The sequence below is a fragment of the Hypanus sabinus genome, chromosome 11 (assembly GCF_030144855.1).
Source record: "Hypanus sabinus isolate sHypSab1 chromosome 11, sHypSab1.hap1, whole genome shotgun sequence".
Classification (NCBI taxonomy): domain Eukaryota; kingdom Metazoa; phylum Chordata; class Chondrichthyes; order Myliobatiformes; family Dasyatidae; genus Hypanus; species Hypanus sabinus.
In genome coordinates, this window is record NC_082716.1 from 105120266 (window position 1) to 105140243 (window position 19978).

Genomic DNA, 19978 nt, shown 5'->3' on the forward strand with positions numbered 1-19978 from the left:
CCACCCGGGTGGCCTCCGTCGGGAGCGATCGCTGACCCCCTCCCATTCACCTCGATGCTTCAGTCTTCCTCGCCACTTCGAGGTGGAGTCACTCGTGACCCCGCGTCTCGCCTCTGGTCTTGTCAGTTCGTGTTCTCGGTCCTTTTCGGGCCCTCAGCTCTGACCTCCACAGGGCAGCTCTTCGGACACGGCCGAGCGCTAGACCATTTGATCGAGATTCAAACCGTACGTCACTGGCTGCGACAGTTTCCGTAACACAAACAAGACAAAATGAGCCAAGTAGAAGGCGTAGAGAAAGTGTAATAATTTTAAAGATTTGCGATCTGAAATACGTCACCTTGGAATTGTTGTTCCCTGGTGCCATCCAGAGGATTGATCGATTGAATAATCAGAGACTTTTTCCCAGGGCGGGAACAACTAACACAAGGGAGCATAATTTGAAGGTGATTGGAGGAAAGTATAGGGGGGAGGTCAGAGGTGGTTTATTACACGGAGAGTGGTGGGTGTGTGGACCATGCTGTCATGGTGGAGGCTGATACCATAAGACCATAAGATTCAGCGACAGAATTAGGCCATTTGGCCCATTGAGTCTGTTCTGCCATTTCGTCGTGGCTGATCCATTTTCCCTCCCAGCCCCAGTCTCCTGCCTTCTCCCCGTATCCCTTCAAGCCCTGCCCAATCAAGAATCTATCAACCTCTGCCTTAAACCCAAAGGCTTGGCCCCCACAGCTGCTTGTGGCAACAAATTCCACAGATTCACCACTGTTAGGCTAAAAAAAAACAATTTCTCCTCACCTTCATTCAGAAAGGATATCCCTCTATTCTGAGGCCCTGTCCTCTGGCCTTGGACACCCCCACCATAGGAAACATCCTCTCCAGATACAATCTATTGAGGTTTTTCAACATTCAGTAGGTTTCAATGAGGTCACCCCTCATTCTTCTGAATTCCAGTGAGCACAGGCCCAGAGCCATCAAACGCTCTTCATATGACAAGCCGTTCAATCCTGGAATCATTTTCGTGAAACTCCTTTGAACCCTCTCCAGGGTCAGCACATCCTTTCTAAGATAAGGAGCCCAGAACTGCTCACAATACAACAAGGGAGGCCCCACCATTGCTTCGTAAAGCATTGGTGAGCTCTTTACATTAAGGTCCTTTATGAAACTCTAGACAGGCACGTGTGTGATAGAACAATGGAGAGCTATGTAGGAGGGAAGGGTTATTGATCTTAGAGTAGATCTAGGTAGGTTAAAATGTCACCAGATTGTGGGTTGCAGGGCATAAACTGCGCTGTACTGTCCTACGTTCTAAATGAGTTTCAACACAATAGATGCTAACAACACCTTCTCTCTTTTGTTTTCTCCCTGGCTGTCTCTCTCCAACTCTTCCAGGATCTTCACTGAAGGTAAGAACTCACCATAATGATGGGAATTCACTAGAGAAAATGCTCCCCGAGCAGATACCAGTCTGAGAAGATTGACAGGGGTGCGACCGGGGCTGGAGGGCTTGAGTTATAAGGAGAGGCTGGGTATCCTGGGAATGTTCTCCCTGCAGCGAAGAAGGTCCAGGGGTAGATGAGCTTTATTTGTCAGATACAACAAAATGCGCCATTTGCATTGTCAAATCAAACAAGAGGACATGAATTGAGAGTTAAATAGCAAAAGTTTAGGAGTAATACAAGGGGGGGGGGAACTTCTTTACTCGGAGTGGTAGCTGTGTGGGTCGAGCTTCCAGTAGAAGTGGTAGAGGCAGGTTCGGTATTGTCATTTAAAGTAAAATTGGATAGGGTTATGGACAGGAAAGGAATGGAGGGTTATGGGCTGAGTGCAGGTCGGTGGGACTAGGTGAGAGGTAGCGTCCAGCACAGACTAGAAGGGCCGAGATGGCCTGTTATATGAATGTCCTGCATGCTGGCATCCTGATGTGCTCTGCACTCCCCCTCAGTAAGGAGCACAATGCGCTGAGGATAACCACTTCCACCTCTATCCCAGTACACAGGCAGCGAGGACGACCTGCTGTCCAACATGGAGACCCTGAGCTTATTGGGCAGTGTGAGCACGCTCGCATCCAGTGTGCTGGAGCTGGAAGCTGAGACCGTGGAGACACCCAGCCCCGGGGACTTGGCAGAGCCTGCAGGCCAGAGCGGGGAGAAGGAGCTGCAAGATCCCAACCAGTATGAGGAGCCGGAATTCTGTGGTATTGGAAGCATCGACCTGGAGATGGAACAGGTAACTTCAGAGCTCAAAGGCATTGATTATTAAAGTATGTGTATGTTATACAACCCTGAGATTCACCTTCTTACAGGCAGCCACGAAACCCAAAAGAACAAATTTTAAAAAAAAAGAACATCATACACTCAATATGCAGAGAGACAGAAGATAAAACCAACAGATCATGCAAATAAACTAGAGAAAGTCTGCGGATGCTGGAAGTCCAAGCAACACAGACAAAGTGCTGGAGGAACTCGGCAGGCCAGGCAACATAATCAGACCAGACCCGATGAAGGGTCTCGGCCCGAAACGTCGACTCCGCGCTTTCCCGTAGGTGCTGCCTGGCCTGCAGAGTTCCTCCCGCACCCTGTGTGTCGTGCAAGTAAATGCAAGCAAATGAATTCCACAGAGAGTCCTTCCTGCGACCCTTAGTTCAGTGCAGAGTGAACCAGCTTGTCCCTCGTCTCATGCTCCAATGAGCTGACCTTCTCAATTCAACCCAGTGCTTAAATCGTCGTCCACGCATCAAGTTCAGTGGCTCCGATGTGCTCTGGGGCCTGAACCCCACCACCACGATTTAGCCTGCACCCGACCTTTCTGATTTGGCCTGGTGCTTAAATTGACCGAACCTCAGGTCTTCCTCGCTCTCAGCGATGGGCCTTGGTTCTGCCACATCAAATTGCCTCCAAGACCAAAGGGAATTTATAGAATATCACTTGTGGTGATCGTTTGCCAAAAAAAGAGCGATTAGCGAAGTATTGAGTTGCACTCCTTGTTTTTCTCGGCAGTCAGCCAGAGGTCGCTGGGATCCTCCCACGTCAACTTAAACCGGAACTTGAATCATCGCTCAGTGCTTTTTGCTGCCTTTGTCTAGCACGGGCTTTGGAGTGTCCGTCCACACACGATGGTTCTCAGGTCCAATCGTGATAAACACGAGAGTTTCCGCAGATAAGAGCAAGGATGTGGTGCTGAGGCTGTACGGTATGAGGCATTGGTGAGACCTCACTTGTACTGAGAGCAGTTTTGGGCCCCTTATTTAAGAAAGGATGTGCTGGTGTTGGAGAGGGTTCAAAGGAGGTTCACGAGAATGATTCTGGGAATGAAAGGGTTGTCGTATGAGGAGCGATTGAAATCTCAGTGCCTGTACTCACTGGAATTCTGAAGGATGAGGGGGGATTTCATTGAAAGTTATCAAACATTGAAAGGCCTCGAAAGAGTGGATGTGAAGAGGATGTTTCCTTTGGTGGGGAAGTCTGGGACCAGGGGGTGCAGCTCAGAATAAAGGGACATCCATTTAGAACAGAGAAGAGGAGGATTTTTTTTAAGCTGGAGGGAGGTGAATCTCTGGAAGTTGTTGCCACAGTCGGCTGTAGACGTCAGGCCGCCGGGTGTATTTAAAGCAGAGGTTGATAGACTATTGATTAGTCAGGGTGTGAAAGATTATGGGGAAAGAGCAAGAGAATGAAGTTGAGAGGGAAATGGATCAGCCAGGATGAAATGATGGAGCAGTCTCGATGGGCCAAATGGCCTAATTATGCCCCCATATCATATGGTCTTGTGCTTGAAATCCAGAGAAACACACGCAAAACACTGGTGGAACTCAGCAGGTCAGAGCCAATAAGTACCTGTAAGGAGTTTTGTACATCCTGTCCACACCCCCCACTCCATGACTGTGTGGGTTTCCTCCGAGTGCTCTGGTTTCCTCCCACAGTCCAAAGACGGACCTGTTGGTAGGTTAATTGGTCATGGTAAATAATATAACCATTTAACAATTACAGCATGGAAACAGGCCATCTCGGCCCTTCTAGTCTGTGCTGAACGCTTACTCTCACCTAATCCCACTGACCTGCACTCAGCCCATAACCCTCCATTCCTTTCCTGTCCATATACCTATCCAATTTTACTTTAAATGACAAAATCAAACCTGCCTCTACCACTTCTACTGGAAGCTCATTCCACACAGCTACCACTCTCTGAGTAAAGAAGTTCCCCCCCACCATGTTACCCTTAAACTTTTGCCCCTTAATTCTCAACTCATGTCCTCTTGTTTGAATCTCCCCTGCTCTCAATGGAAAAAGCCTATCCACGTTAACTCTATCTATCTCCCTCATAATTTTAAATACCTCTATCAAGTCCCCCCCAACCTTCTACGCTCCAAAGAATAAAGACCTAACTTGTTCAACCTTTCTCTGTAACTTAGGTGCTGAAACCCAGGTAACATTCTAGTAAATCTTCTCTGTACTCTCTCTATTTTGTTGACATCTTTCCTATAATTTGGTGACCAGAACTGTACACAATACTCCAAATTTGGCCTCACCAATGCCTTGTACAATTTTAACATTACATCCCAACTCCTATACTCAATGCTCTGATTTATAAAGGCCAGCATACCAAAAGCTTTCTTTACCACCCTATCCACATGAGATTCCACCTTCAGGGAACTATGCACCATTATTCCTAGATCATTCTGTTCTACTGCATTCCTCAATGCCCTACCATTTACCATGTATGTCATATTTTGATTAGTCCTACCAAAATGTAGCACCTCACACTTATCAGCATTAAACCCCATCTGCCATCGTTCAGCCCACTTTCCTAACTGGCCTAAATCTCTCTGCAAGCTTTGAAATCCTACATTATCCACAACGCCACCTATCTTAGTATCATCTGCATACTTACTAATCCAATTTACCACCCCATCATCCAGATCATTAATGTATATGACAAACAACATTGGACCCAGTACAGATCCCTGATGCACACCACTAGTCACCGGCCTCCAACATGACAAACAGTTATCCACCACCATTCTCTGGCATCTCCCATCCAGCCACTGTTGAATCCATTTTACTACTTCAATATTAATACCTAACGACTGAACCTTCCTAACTAACCTTCCGTGTGGAACCTTGTCAAAGGCTTTGCTGAAGTCCATATAGACTGCATCCACTGCTTTACCCTCATGAACTTTCCTCGTAACCTCTTCAAAAGATTCAATAAGATTTCTCAAACATGACCTTCCACGTACAGATCCATGTTGTCTGTACCTAATCAGACCCTGTCTATCCAGATAATTATATATACCGTCTCTAAGAATACTTCCCATAATACTTTTCCATAATCCTGTGATTAGGCTAGGATTAAATAGGGAGATTGCTGGCAGTGTGGCTCGAATGGCTAGAAGGGTCAATTTTACACTGTATCTCAATCAATAAATATAGCTAGCAAGCTTTGTGGGTTTCTCTCTCAACTCTTGTGGGAAGTCTATCCTAGCACTCAGAGTAAGGCTCCAGACTGATGCTCAAGTTCAAACCTTGAAGGCAGATAACTTTCTATGAACAAATTGCTTATTTGTTGATTGTGGAGAGCTTTGGGGCCTCCTGAAAGGAATGTGAAATGTTACATGCAAATGCAGGCCTTTCCTCCTCCCTGTTTTTATATAGTTGCCATTGATTATATTAGATTATGTTCATTTCCTTTGTCACCTGTACATCGAAACATACAGTAAAATACATCGTTTTACATCAGTCTGAGGATTGGGCTGGGGCAGCCCACAAGTGTTACCAACGTAACTGCCCGCAGCTCACAGACTCTAACCCGTACGTCTTTGGACTGTGGGAGGAGGCCGGAGGAAACCCACGTGGTCACTGGGAGAACATGCAAACCCCTTACAGACAGCGTTAGGAGTTTTCACAAACACGAGAACCTGCAAACGCTGGAAATCCAGAGCAACACGCACAAGGTGCTGAAGAAACGTGCCAGCCAGTAGGCTATTCGGACCTGCTGAGTTCCTCCAGCACTTTGTGTCTGATGCTCTGGAATCTAAAGAGGTCAGAGGTCAGGGTGGGGGTCAGAAAAAGAGTGAAGCGGGGGGGGGGGGGGTGAGTTAGCAGAAGGAGAAATCGATGTTCGTGCCATTAGGTTGGAGGTTGCCTCCTCTTGTGCCTTCGGCTCCCAGTGGAGCATAGGTCAGCGATGATTGCCCAAAGTGAGTGGTATGGCAGGAGTCCATCGTTGTTTCCTCTGTAGAGGGGACTGGCCTGCACAACTTCACCGGAGCCCTGTCAGGCTGGCCTTGCCCACCCCCACCTCTCACTACATAGAGCTTTGAGAGGCAGGTTGGAAGCTGCCGAGATGGAATATGAGGTGCTGCTCCTCCATCCTGAGAGTGGCCTCATCATGGGATGAGGGGAGGCCAAGGACAGACCTTTTGGAACAGGAGTGAGGATAGGAGCTAAAACGGTGGGAATTTTTGATTGCCGGCACTGCGGAGTATGACACTAGCCATTACGGTACCACGCTGTCCATTATTTATGGAGATGGGGGCAATCTCAAAATGGCGAAATACACTCACCTTTCCATTCCCCTTCCCAATACAGATATTTGCCGGGATGGAGTATCTGCAGAAGAAGGTTCCAGAGGACCTGCACGCGATTGTGGAGGAGACTCCAATCTTGTGTCGACCTCGGGCTGTGCCTGACGGACCCCCGGGTGCCTTCGGAGATACGGAAGTCAAACACTCTCCACTGGTGGATGCTTCCTGTGCTAAGCAGACTGAGGAAAGTGGGCCTGGCACCTTTGAGTCTTCCGAAGACACTGAGCTCCACAAAGGGAAGAGGATTCCCTCGCTGCAGAATCTACTGGATCTGGGAGGGACAGATCAGGAAGACCACAGTAGCCAGGTTCTGGAGGGTGAAGGTACTTGTGCGAGTGACGGAGATGGAAACAGGGGTGCTGGTGGTAACGTCCAAAGTTTGTACCCCAGCACCAACGATAACGGTAGTGACGAGAGGGAGGACTGTGCCGCCAGCACGCAGGGGAGTGGCCGTCAGGTTATGGTGAACTTGGAGGACGGTGCTGCGGAGAAGATGTTGCCACCAGAGAGTGCTCCGAGCTCCAGTCCCGCTGATGCCCCAGAGAACAAGGTGAGCGAGAGGGCTTCCTCTCGGGTGGAGGACGACCGGCTGTTAATCGAGAAGATCAAGAACTATTACGAGGCAGCGGAAACGTCCAGTGACCAGCATCTCATCCAGCGCCGGGAGAGCATCTCCTTTATCCCCACTGGGGTGGTGAGGGATTCTGTTCTGCGCTTCAACTACAAGGTGGCCCACGAGCGGATAGAGGAACTCCACGACGACAAAGCGGGCGCCAGGGACAGCCCCCTTCAGCCCGGTGACTCCGGACCCAACCAGGGTATGGAACAGCCGCAAGGAAGTGGGGAGACTTGCTTGCCCTTGGCCTCACGGCAGGAGGGAGGCCAGGACCCCCACCCGGGCCCAGCGCCCGTCAACGGCCACGGCAACTCTGCTGACGGCGAGTCGGAGCCCGAGTTCAGGTCCTGCGCGGAGATCATCATGGTGTGGCGGGAGATGGAAAGGGCCGCTCGCTTCTGGGGCCACTGCCCGCAGGGGAGCAGGGCTGCCAGGGCCTCCCCCCGGCCATCGGAGGCTAGCCCCGGTGAGCCGCTCCTCATCCTCGAGGACTCAGACCTGGAATCGAGGGCGGATACCCACAGCGACCCGCCAAGCAGCCCCGGGGAAGAGCAGCAGCCGAGGAGCACCGAGGACCCTGGCCCCTGCTGCTTTGGTGAAGGCGCTGACCGATGCCTCCTCCAGAACTCCGAGAAGATCATGACCAAAGTTCAACTGCTGGCAAAGATGTACAGCCAGCGGATCAGCCGGAAGAAGGCCCTGCTGCAGCGGCGTGTCTGGGAGCTAGATCCTGAGGCCAGACCGGGGCACAAGCTGCGCAGGAGGAAGCCAGCACCGGACCTGTCCCGGGCCCAGGAGTGCCAGCAGGAGCACAAGTACGGTGGGTAAAGATCCTCCCTGTGCAACACCGCTCTGGGGAAACCCGTACAAACACGAGATGCTGTAGGTGCTGATGAAGGGTCTCGGCTCGAACCATCGACTGTTTATTCATCTCCGTCGATGCTACCTGACCTGCTGAATTCCTCCAGCATAACACACACATACACGCTGGAGGAACTCAGCAGGTCAGGCAGTGTCTATGGAGAGGAATGAACAGTCAACGTTTCAGGCCGAGACCCTTCATCGGAATTGGAAAGAAAAGGCGGGAGGAAGTCAGAATGAGACTTTACTACTGCTGTGGTATTCCTACGACCAGGTCAAAGTAAATTTATGTTCAAGGTACATATCTGTCACATGCACGACCCTTTGCAGACGTTCACAAAAAAAAACAGACAAAATAATAATATTAGAAAAATAAGCAATAAATAACAAGAGTTCTTGAAAGTGAGCCCATTGGTTGTGGAACATTTCAGTGATGGGGTGAGTGAAATTGAGTGAAGTTATCCACACTGGTTCAGGAGCCTGGTGGTTGTGGGGTAATAACTGTTCCTGAACCTGGTGGTGTGCGACCTGAGGCTGATTGTGGTGAGTGAAGTTATCCACACTGGTTCCGGAGCCTGATGGTTGTGAGGTAATAACTGTTCCTGAACCTGGTTGTGTGGAACCTGAGGATCATTGTGGTGAGTGAAGTTATCCACACTGGTTCAGGAGCCTGATGATTGTGGGGTAATAACTGTTCCTGAACCTGGTAGTGTGGGTCCTGAGGCTCCTGCACCACCTTCCTGATGGAAGCAATGAGAAGGGGGCATGACCTGGGTAATGGGGGCCCTTAATGATGGATGGTACCTCTTATGAGGCTTTGCCTTTTGACGATGTCCTGACTTGTGCCCATGATAGAACTGACTGAGTTCACAACTCTGCAGGATTTTCCAGTCCTGTGCAGCCTACCGCCCCCCCATCTCCAACACCCAACGGTGATACAGCCGGTTAGAATGCTCTCCGTGGTACATCTGTAGAAATTTGCGAGTGACTTTGGGTGACAGCATTCTTTCTTTGTAATGAATATGTTGGGCCTAGGATAGATCTTCAGAAAAATTAACATCCAGGAACTTGAAACTGCTCATCCTTTCCACAGCCGGCCCCTCAAGGAGGGCTGGTTTGTGTCCCCTCGATTTCCCCCTTCGTGAAGTCCACAATCAGTTCTTTGGTCTTACTGACGTTGAGTGCAAGATTGCTGTTGCGACACCACTCGCAACATACCAGCTGGTATATCTCGCTCCTGTATGTGGGTGTGGAGTATATGGAGTCATGTAAGGGCATTTGACAGAGATCCCCGTTGCTGGCTCATCTCGAAAGTCACGCCATCTCCACAGTTTTGAGGGCATTTAGCTCCGAGTTGTTGTGATTGTACCAGGTCACAACCTGATTTATGCCCTGGTGGTACTTGGACTGTGTGCCATACACCGGTGTGGTTATTTTAATTCGTTGAATAGTTTGCGCACTTTGTATAGTCTGTGCTAAGTTAATGCTCAAGTTCAAGTTTATTGTCAATCGACCATATACAGGTATACAGCCAAAGGAAACACATTCCTCCAGGACCAAGGTGCAAACACAGAACACGTATCACACACAGCACAAAGCACATTAAAGTAATCAGCTGGTTAGTGACTTGGCACCCAGGTTCCTATCTGGCCGGCTCCTTGCACGCTTTCCATCCGCGCTGGATTTGGCGTCGAGCTAGCAACTCGGCCTGGTAAAAACAAGCGACAAATGCTAAAGAAACGATGTGCCACAAGCTACAGAATGGAACAGCAACATAGAATAATACTAAGACAGTCATTCTGATGCGCCAAGATGAGGCCGCCCTCGGTGGAGGAGCAACACCTTGTATTCCGTCTGGGCCACCTCCAGTCTGATGGAAAAAAATCCACTCCCCTCCCTCTCCTTTTATTCCCATTCTGGCCTCAGCTGCCTATCACCTCCTCCTTTCCTTTCCTTTCTCCTTTTGTCCACTCTCCTCTCCTATCAGATTCTTTCTTCTCCAGCCCTTGACCTTTCCCACTCACTTGGCTTCACCCATCACCTTCTAGCTAACCGCCCTCCACCTCACCCCACCTTTCTATTCAGGCATCTTTCCCCTTCCATCTCAGTCCCAAAGAAGGGTCTCGGCCTGAAACGTCCACTCCCTATTCGTTTCCGTAGATGCTGCCTGACCTGCTGAGTTCTTCCAGCATTTCGTGTGTGCATTGCTCTGGATTTCCAGACTTCCTGGTGTTTAAGATTGCCCTGTGTTTGCCCTCCTCTTGTAATGCGGTGTCGCTGAACGTTAAATTTAATGGCGCTTCATGTTGGTGTGTTGTGACTGTATACTTGAACCTAACGCAGGTACTCTCTTTCTCTCCCTCCCTGTCTCGCAGATTCCATTCGGAGTTTGGAGCCACCCGCTGCATTCGGACACCTGATCATTCGGGAACCCGTCCCTGTCCTGTTCGCCCAGGAGAACAGCGTCCGACCTGCTGCCCTCAGGGTCTGTCCTTCGGTGTCCAGCCCGTGGAAGCACCCCTCCGACTCGCCAGCCGATCCAGCGTCTGGACGCACCTCCCCACAGAGCCCCGTGCCCTCGGGCTCCCCGCAGCCGATCGAGGGTGCGCACAGTCCGGGCATTTGCACGGAACGTTTGCCGGAGTTTCCCGCTACCCACCCAAACCTATCAGATGCCATGGCTCCCCAGCACCCAGACGCCCGAAGCGAAGCCCCCGCAGCCGCTGTTGCTTCAACTCAACCCAGGGCGCCGTTGCCCATGTCGCCTCCAGCCCCCAGACTTGCCTCTCCCTGTGCAGGCGAGGGGAGGCTCGGGGGGCCTGGTCCCACAGAGGGACCAGCGCCCAGGCCCTGCGCCGCCTCCGAATTGTGCTGCCCCCTGCCCAGTTGGGTGAGTCTCCGGGGCCGTTCTCCCTCGCCCTCCGCTGTCAAACAGCTGGAGCAGTGGATGTGGCAGCCCAGATTCACCCACACCACTCAGCCTTGCCCGTCGGCGGGCATGCAGGCCCGGACCCCCTCTCCATCCCGGCCTTGGGAGAGCCGCGACCCGGAGGGCGATCCCCGAATACGCCCGAGCCCTGGCGCGGAACCACCGCCCTGCGTCTCCCTCCGGCTTCGGTCCCCTTCCCCGTTCCGGAGCCCGAACCGGGCAGAGCCCCCCCAACCCTCCGCCTGCCAGCGGCCCGTTTCCCTCCAGTTGTGCCCCAGCCCGCTGGGCAAGAGCGAGCCAGCGCCCGTGGGCTTTAGACCCCACTCCCGAAGGGGCAGAGCCCGGCCTGAGAGCGGGGCAGCACGGCCCTCTCTCACGGGCTCCAGCTCAGGGGCCCGGTTGTGCCGTCCCTCAGAATCGGGTGTGGGGGGCAACCCCTCGCCCGGCGGGAGTCCGGTGCGGTGCCCGCAGGTCAGTCCGTTCCACCCGAACTCCGACCCAGATGGGACCCGGATTGCCCCGGGCCCCGGCAATCACAGCCCCGGGCTGCGGCCTCCAGGTACGCCTGCCGGGCTCCGCTCCTCCGCCTCGGCACCCGCCTCTCCGTGCCCAAGCGCCACGTCACCGCGCAGTGGCAGACGGGCCACTGAGACGGCGGATTCTGAGGCGGTGGCCCCTCTGCCCCTGCCTGGCCTGTGCTTGGCCCCCTCTGCCCCCGCTTCTCCGTCCAGCCCCCCTCCCGAGGAGCTGGAGCCCGCCGGTCGGTCTGGCAGCGGGACCCCGGAGCCCGGTGAGGCAGAGAAGGCGCGGCGCCTCGCGAGCGGCGGTCGCACCAGCTACTCAACCACGCTCAGCCTGCAGATCGGCGGTGGCGGCAGACCGGCCACCATCAGCCGAGCGCAGGTCAGCCTGACCCAAACGTTCCTCCCCGCCGCTGCGGCCCGCAGCCCACGGAGGATCACCGGGGCCAGCGGCAGCAACCCACCCTCAACGTGAGTCCAGCCTCAGGCTGCGCTCAGCGCACCGGGCATCCCCTTCCCCAGTCAGAGCAGCCCGCGGGTTAGACGTTGCCCCTCTCCGCCATCCCACTCTTCCTGATGAGGCCGCAGAACAGGACCAGAAGGCGGTGGCCGCGCGGGCAGCGGGCTGAGCGACTGCGCCCTGCGCCCCCTTGAGGCGTTGCTAGCGAGCAGGGTGTCCAGGCGGAGGGGGGAGTAGGTGGGAGTCTGTACCCTGGACCCAATCTCAGCCCGGTAACCCCGCTGTCCAGGGCTTGGGGCAGGGGGCCGAAATCTGAGGGTCACTGCACTGGCCAGGCAAACTGGAGTCACTCCTCACTTTCCCCTTCCCCTCTGTTCCTCCTTACCATCTTTCTCTGCCCCTCCTCCTTGCCCCCACCTTCCCTTCTCCTCCTTGCTCTTCTCGCCTCTCTCCCCTCCCCCTCTCCCCACCCCACCTCTTCCTCTTTCTGCTCCTCTTCCCCCTCTACTTCCCTCCCACTCCACTCCCGTTCCCTTCCTCGCCCCCTCCAGTGAACTGTATCTAACTGTTTGACCCTGCCCCCCCATTGCCCCGAGTGGACTCCAGCACCCGTGGGGGAGTGCCTGCCCAAAGCGTGGTCATCTGTCCAGCTCCCAGCGGTGGGGAGAGGGGGGCCAATGGAAGTACTTTCTGCTGACGGTGTGACCCCGTTACCGGACGCCGGTGGGCTTCTGACCAGCACCTGCCCTTTCGTTGCCCCAAGGACCTGCAGAACGAAGTGTGTGGGGTTGCACCGGACCCCGGGGGAAGCGTTTCTGTTTATCACCTGCACAGCACACCGCGAAGGCCAACGAGAAGCTTCACACTGCACCGGGGAGAGTTATTTTTTACCATAGCTACGAGAGTCCTGGTTTCTATATTTTTGTGAAATGCTTCACGCCGCCTGTGGTATCAATTATTATTTGTCGTGGACATTCAAAGAGACGGGATCAGACCTTTGTAAATATCACAGTTGGATAACATCTAACTACATCGCCGCCCTGACGTGGATTGTGATAATCTCTCCTTTCCAATTTTTATGAAACTTTTTTGAAAATAAAGAAAGCCCTATTCTAATCACACTGACAAACTTCCCTGCACTGAGCTAAAAGTCCATAACTCTATTTCAGTCAGGAATTTTCAACCTTTTGCACTCAAATTGCTTTGCAACTGAATGAGATCCTTTTACAGAACAGTCTCTGCCCCAAGGGTTCCCAACTGTTTTAATGTCACGGTCCCCAGGCTGGGAACCCTTGCTCTGCCCTAAGTTTTGCACAGAACACTCCCACAAACAGCAAGATACCGAGACAGTCTGCTTTAATGATGCTCGTTGAGCGGGGCGCCACAGTTTCTAGAAATGTTTTGACAGAATTGTTTGTGCACAACCGTGTTTTCTGCAAACATGCATTTTGTCCTTGGTCCTGTCTATGAGCCGATGGGGGCAAAATTCCAGACAACACAAGTAGTTCGCCACACAGCCAATCAACAATGAGATTTCCTCCCTGCATCACAGCTCCGTTCCTAAAATGACAACCAATCAGCTGATTGATTAGTTTATGAACGCCAAGTGTTCGGAGTACCCACCACAATCATCGGCGCACTGATGACATCTCCTCGAGTGGTGATGAGACGTTTGCAAGTTAATCCCCAAGATCAGAAAGCTCAAAAACTCAACCCAACCATCAGCCACCTGAGCTAGATATCTTCCGAATTATTTTGCAAAATGCTGGAAATAGAGTGAAGAGTAGGATCTGGGGCGAGGGGGGTGGTGAGGTGGATGTGGTAAAAGGCCAGACAACACATCAGCAGATAGGATCTCCACATAGGCTGACTGGTGCTTTGTTAATTTTACTCGATTTGAGTGGCTACAGGCCTTTCCATGGGGAGAACTCTCTGCTCTTCCACGTTGTTCCAGCGGGACCCTCTCCGTGCACCCCCATTGATCCACCTGGCATAGGGGAGAAGGCAGGATGGAGTTGCTGGAGATAATAGATAAGTAATGATTTAATCTAGAGATACAGCATGGTAACGGTCCCCTTCAGCCTAATGATCCTGCACCGCCCAGTTACACCCCTGTGACCAAGTAATCACTTCTCCAGAATGTATTATGAATGTGAAGAAGCTGGAGGAGACCTCACGCAATCACAGGGAGAAGGTACTCGCTCCCTGCAGGCAGCGATGGGAATTGAACCTACGATTGGGCAGGAGGTCCCACACCACCAGGTTTGGGAACAGTTATTACCCCTCGACCATCAGGCTCCTGAACCAGTGTGGATAACTTCACTCACCACAATGAGCCTCAGGCCCCACACCACCAGGTTCAGGAACAGTTATTACCCCACAACCATTAGGCTCCTGAACCAGTGTGGATAACTTCACTCACCACAATGAGCCTCAGGTCCCACACCACCAGGTTCAGGAACAGTTATTACCCCACAACTATCAGGCCTGTACTTGGTAGAGTTTAGAAGAAAGAGGGTGCTGGGTGGGGGAAATTAATTGAAACCAATTGAATATTGAAAGGCTGACATTGAGTAGATATGGAGAGGATGTTTCCTTTGGTTGGGGGTCTAGAACCAGAGGTTACAGCCTCAGAATAGAGGGGCGTCCATTTAGAACAGAGATGAGGAGGAATTTCTTCAGCCAGAGGGTGGTGAATCTGTGGAATTCATCACCACAGGTGGCCATGGAAGCCAAGTCAATGGGTATGTTTAAAGCAGAGTTTGATGGGTTCCTGATTAGGGCATCAAAATGAGGGAGAAGACACGAGAATGCAGTTAGGAGGGAAATAGATCAGCTATGATGGAATGGAGGAGCAGACTCAATGGGCCAAATGGTCTAATTCTGCTCCTATGTCTTATGGTCTTATGGTTTTAGAAGCTCGATTCATAAACACAGGAGATTCTACAGATGCTGGAAATCTGGAGCAACATACACAAAATGCTGGACTAACTTCTGTGCTCAGTTCTGGTCACCTCATTATAGGAAAGAGGTAGAGGCTTTCGAGAGGATGCTGCCTGGATTAGAGAGGATGAATCACGAGGAAAGGTTGAGTGAGCTCAGGCCTTTCCTTTTGGATCAGAGGAGGGTGGGAGGTGACTTGATAAGGGTGTACAAGCTGATGAGGCGTAGGTCGAGTGGGTCTGTGCCAGGGGCCTTTTTGCAGGATGAAAATAGCTAACTCAATAAGACAAGACGTAGGAGCAAAGTCAGGCCATTCGGCCCATCTAATCTGTTCTGGATTTCATCATGGCTCATTCATTTCCCTGCCTTTTCCCCTTAACTTTTCACTCTCTGACCAATCAAGAATCTATCAACCTCTTCCTTAAACACACCCAATGACCTGGCCTCCAAAGCTGCCTGTGGCTTGCCACCTCTGGCTGAAGAAATTCTTCCTCCTCTCTGTTCAAACTGATATTCCCTCTATTTCGAGACGGCGTCCTCTGGTCCTAGACTCCCCCACCAAAGGAAACATCCTCTCCAATCCACTATCGAGGCCTTTCAATCTTCAGTGAGATCTCCCCAAATTCATGAAATTCCAGCGAATCCAAGCCCAGAGCAGCTCACATGATAACCCTTTCATTCCAGGAATCATTCTCATGAACCTAAGGGAGCGTGGTTTTAAGGTAACTGGAGGAAAGTTTGGGATGTCAGAGGTAGGGTTTTCTACAGAGTGCTGAGTGTGTGGGACATGCTGGTGGCAGAGGCAGACTCGTAGAAACATTTAAGAGACTCTTCGATAGGCACATGAATGATGGGAAAATGGAGGGTTGTGTAGGAGAGAAGCCTTAAATCAATCTTAAGAGTAGGTTAAAAGGTTGGCGCCACATCGTGGACTGGAGGGCTTGTACGGTGCTGATCTAATCTAAGTTTTCACTCAGCAGATCAGGTAGCATCTGTGGAGGAGATGAGGGTCACATCAACTGTTTAGTCCCCTCCATGGACACTGCCTGACCTGCTGAGCTCCTCCAGCGTTCTGAGATGTGATTCGTGTTGCTTTAAATTCTCTTCCTCCGAAACCTGGTGCCTGGCTCTTGTCTTCATTCCAACTCCCAGTCTCCCACTGCCTGCTGTTTTGTAAGTGATGCTGTGCTGATGACTGCGTGGGCGAATGTTATCACAGAAGCGCAATGCCAGCTGGCATGGACCTGGGATGGTTTAGCCGTGGGTGGCAAAGTGGTCCAGTGGGCTGCCTCGCGGTGGCAGAGGCCCAAAGTTCAAAGTGCATTTATTATCAAAATATGTGAAGATTTTGCAGCCTTGAGATTTGCCTCCTTACAGGAAGCCAGAAAACAAGAAACCCAGAAGAATGCAATTAAATAAAAGACCCAACAATGTGCAGAGAGAGAGAGGAAAGAAAACACTAATCGTGCAAACAACATTCAGAACAAGCAGCACGCACAAAATGCTGGGGGAACTCAGCAGGCCAGGCAGCATCTACGGAAAAGAGTACAGTCGACGTTTCAGGCTAAAACCCTTCGGCAGGACCCTCCAGCATTTAATGTGAGAAACATAGAAAACCTACAGCACGATACAACCCCTTTGGCCCACAAAGCTGTGCCGAACATGTCCCTACCTTAGAAATTACTAGGGTTACCCATAGCCCTCTATTTTTCTAAGCTCCATGTACCTGTCCAGAAATCTCTTAAAAGACCCTCTCGTATCTGCCTCCACCACTGTCTCTGGCAGCCCATTCCACGTACTCGCCACTCGCTGAGTAAAAAACTTACCCCTGTCATCTCTGTACCTACTCCCCAGCACCTTAAACCTGTGTCCTCTCGTGGCAACCATTTCAGCCCTGGGAAAAAGCCTCTGACTATCCACACGATCAATGCCCCTCATCTTCTTATACACCTCTATCAGGTCACCTCTCATCCTCCATCACTCCAAGGAGAAAATGCTGTGTTCAATCAACCTATTCTCATAAGGCATGCTCCCCAATCCAGGCAACATCCTTGTAAATCTTCTCTGCACCCTTTCTATGGCTTCCACATCCTTCCTGTAGTGAGGTGACCAGAACTGAGCACAGTACTCCAAGTGGGGTCTGACCAGGGTCCTATATAGCTGCAACATTACCTCTCGGCTCCTAGATTCAATTCCACGATTGATGAAGGCCAATATACCATATGCCTTCTTAACCACAGAGACAACCATCCGAGTGCTGAGTTTTGCTCGAATTTCCAGCATCTGCAAATTTTCTCATGTTCATTCAGAAGGAAAGTGAGTCTATGGACATGAAGCCTGGTGCAGCCAGAGCAGGCCCTCAGCCTCAGCCCCAGTCCCTCACACAGTGGGGCAAATCATCGGGGAGCCCTCAGGCACGAAGCCCAGAGCAGCTGGAGCAGGCCCACAGCCTCAGTGGGACAAATCATCGGGGAGCCCTCAGGCACGAAGCCCAGAGCAGCTGGAGCAGGCCCACAGCCTCAGCCTCAGTCCCTCACACAGTGGGACAAATCATCGGGGAGCTCACAGACACAAAGCCCAGAGCAGCTGGAGCAGGCCCACAGCCTCAGCCTCAGTCCCTCACACAGTGGGACAACTCATCGGGGAGCTCACAGACACGAAGCCCAGAGCAGCTGGAGCAGGCCCACAGCCTCAGCCTCAGTCCCTCACACAGTGGGGCAAATCATCGGGGAGCTCGCAGACACGAAGCCCAGAGCAGCTGGAGCAGGCCCACAGCCTCAGCCTCAGTCCCTCACACAGTGGGACAAATCATCGGGGAGCTCGCAGACACAAAGCCCAGAGCAGCTGGAGCAGGCCCACAGCCTCAGCCTCAGTCCCTCACACAGTGAGGCAAATCATCGGGGAGCCCTCAGGCACGAAGCCCAGAGCAGCTGGAGCAGGCCACAGCCTCAGCCTCAGTCCCTCACACAGTGGGACAAATCATCGGGGAGCTCGCAGACACGAAGCCCAGAGCAGCTGGAGCAGGCCACAGCCTCAGCCTCAGTCCCTCACACAGTGGGGCAAATCATCGGGGAGCTCGCAGACACGAAGCCCAGAGCAGCTGGAGCAGGCCACAGCCTCAGCCTCAGTCCCTCACACAGTGAGGCAAATCATCGGGGAGCCCTCAGGCACGAAGCCCAGAGCAGCTGGAGCAGGCCACAGCCTCAGCCTCAGTCCCTCACAAAGTGGGACAAATCATCGGGGAGCTCGCAGACACGAAGCCCGGAACAGCTGGAGCAGGCCCACAGCCTCAGTGGGACAAATCATCGGGGAGCCCTCAGGCACGAAGCCCAGAGCAGCTGGAGCAGGCCCACAGCCTCAGCCTCAGTCCCTCACACAGTGGGACAACTCATCGGGGAGCTCACAGACACGAAGCCCAGAGCAGCTGGAGCAGGCCCACAGCCTCAGCCTCAGTCCCTCACACAGTGGGGCAAATCATCGGGGAGCTCGCAGACACGAAGCCCAGAGCAGCTGGAGCAGGCCCACAGCCTCAGCCTCAGTCCCTCACACAGTGGGACAAATCATCGGGGAGCTCGCAGACACAAAGCCCAGAGCAGCTGGAGCAGGCCCACAGCCTCAGCCTCAGTCCCTCACACAGTGAGGCAAATCATCAGCGAGCTCGCAGACACGAAGCCCAGAGCAGCTGGAGCAGGCCCACAGCCTCAGCCTCAGTCCCTCACACAGTGAGGCAAATCATCGGGGAGCCCTCAGGCACGAAGCCCAGTGCAGCTGGAGCAGGCCACAGCCTCAGCCTCAGTCCCTCACACAGTGGGACAAATCATCGGGGAACCCTTAGGCACGAAGCCCAGAGCAGCTGGAGCAGGCCCACAGCCTCAGCCTCAGTCCCTCACACAGTGGGACAAATCATCGGGGAGCTCGCAGACACGAAGCCCAGAGCAGCTGGAGCAGGCCCACAGCCTCAGCCTCAGTCCCTCACACAGTGGGACAACTCATCGGGGAGCTCACAGACACGAAGCCCAGAGCAGCTGGAGCAGGCCCACAGCCTCAGCCTCAGTCCCTCACACAGTGGGGCAAATCATCGGGGAGCTCGCAGACACGAAGCCCAGAGCAGCTGGAGCAGGCCCACAGCCTCAGCCTCAGTCCCTCACACAGTGGGACAAATCATCGGGGAGCTCGCAGACACAAAGCCCAGAGCAGCTGGAGCAGGCCCACAGCCTCAGCCTCAGTCCCTCACACAGTGAGGCAAATCATCAGCGAGCTCGCAGACACAAAGCCCAGAGCAGCTGGAGCAGGCCCACAGCCTCAGCGCCAGAGAGTGAGGTAAATGTGGCGATGCAGTGAGCGGAATTGGCCTGACCCTCACCTCTCATCTCAACACCCTGCCTTTTCAGTCCCTCTCCAAATGGATTGGGTTGTCCAACACCAGGTTTCCTCCTTCCTGCACTAGGACCCAGCGCCAGCCGCAGCAATACAACCTCGGCCCGGACCTCGTCACCATGTTTCGACACGTACCCAGCCTTTCCAAGTCGGCCTGGTGATCGACCCAACCCCCTCTTGTTTTAGATGGACAGGTTCCTCCACCTGTCCACTCCTCAGTCCCAGCACACACAAGGATTAACTTTATTCACCATATACATGTACCTGTATTAGGAATTTGCTGAGGTGTCTTGGTCAGGGCGTGACATGCAATGAAAAGAAACGTTATTCAACAAGTATAGAGAACAACCATATAAAAATTAAAATCAGAGGTTAAAGTATGGCTGTATAATAAAACCCAGACATACATCAATACCAGCATTTATTTTCAATGTAAACAGCATGATAAAATGTGGTTCCTTTCTCCCTCTCTCCCTCCTCTCAACCTCCCTCTCCCTCCCTCCCCTCTCACTCTCTCTCCCTTCCCCTTCCCTCTCCCCTTCCCTCTCCCCTTCTCTCTCCCCTTCTCTTCCCCTTTCTCTCCCACTCCCTCTCCCTCTCTCCTTGCCCATTTGCCCACTCCCCCTTTCCCTTGTCCCTCCCTCCCCTTTCCTCTCCCCTCTCCCTCTCCCTCTCACTTCCCCTTCCC

At 52.7% G+C, this 19978-nt stretch overlaps 1 protein-coding gene across 1 annotated transcript; it reads left to right on the plus strand.

The window, feature by feature from the left end:
• The first annotated feature begins 302 nt into the window (after positions 1–302).
• Positions 303–16016, plus strand: LOC132402245 (serine/arginine repetitive matrix protein 1-like). Its single transcript, XM_059985013.1, has 4 exons — positions 303–1403; positions 1990–2226; positions 6588–8019; positions 10436–16016. Exons 1-4 carry the CDS (start codon positions 1329–1331, stop codon positions 11983–11985), a joined length of 3294 nt encoding a protein of 1097 aa, XP_059840996.1. The 5' UTR covers positions 303–1328; the 3' UTR covers positions 11986–16016.
• Positions 16017–19978: the final 3962 nt, after the last annotated feature.

Coding starts and splice junctions, on each gene's coding strand:
- LOC132402245 (XM_059985013.1), top strand. CDS start 1,329: ATGCTAACAACACCTTCTCTCTTTTGTTTTCTCCCTGGCTGTCTCTCT. Junction 1,404..1,989: donor TTCCAGGATCTTCACTGAAG/GTAAGAACTCAC, acceptor CCTCTATCCCAG/TACACAGGCAGCGAGGACGA. Junction 2,227..6,587: donor TCGACCTGGAGATGGAACAG/GTAACTTCAGAG, acceptor TTCCCAATACAG/ATATTTGCCGGGATGGAGTA.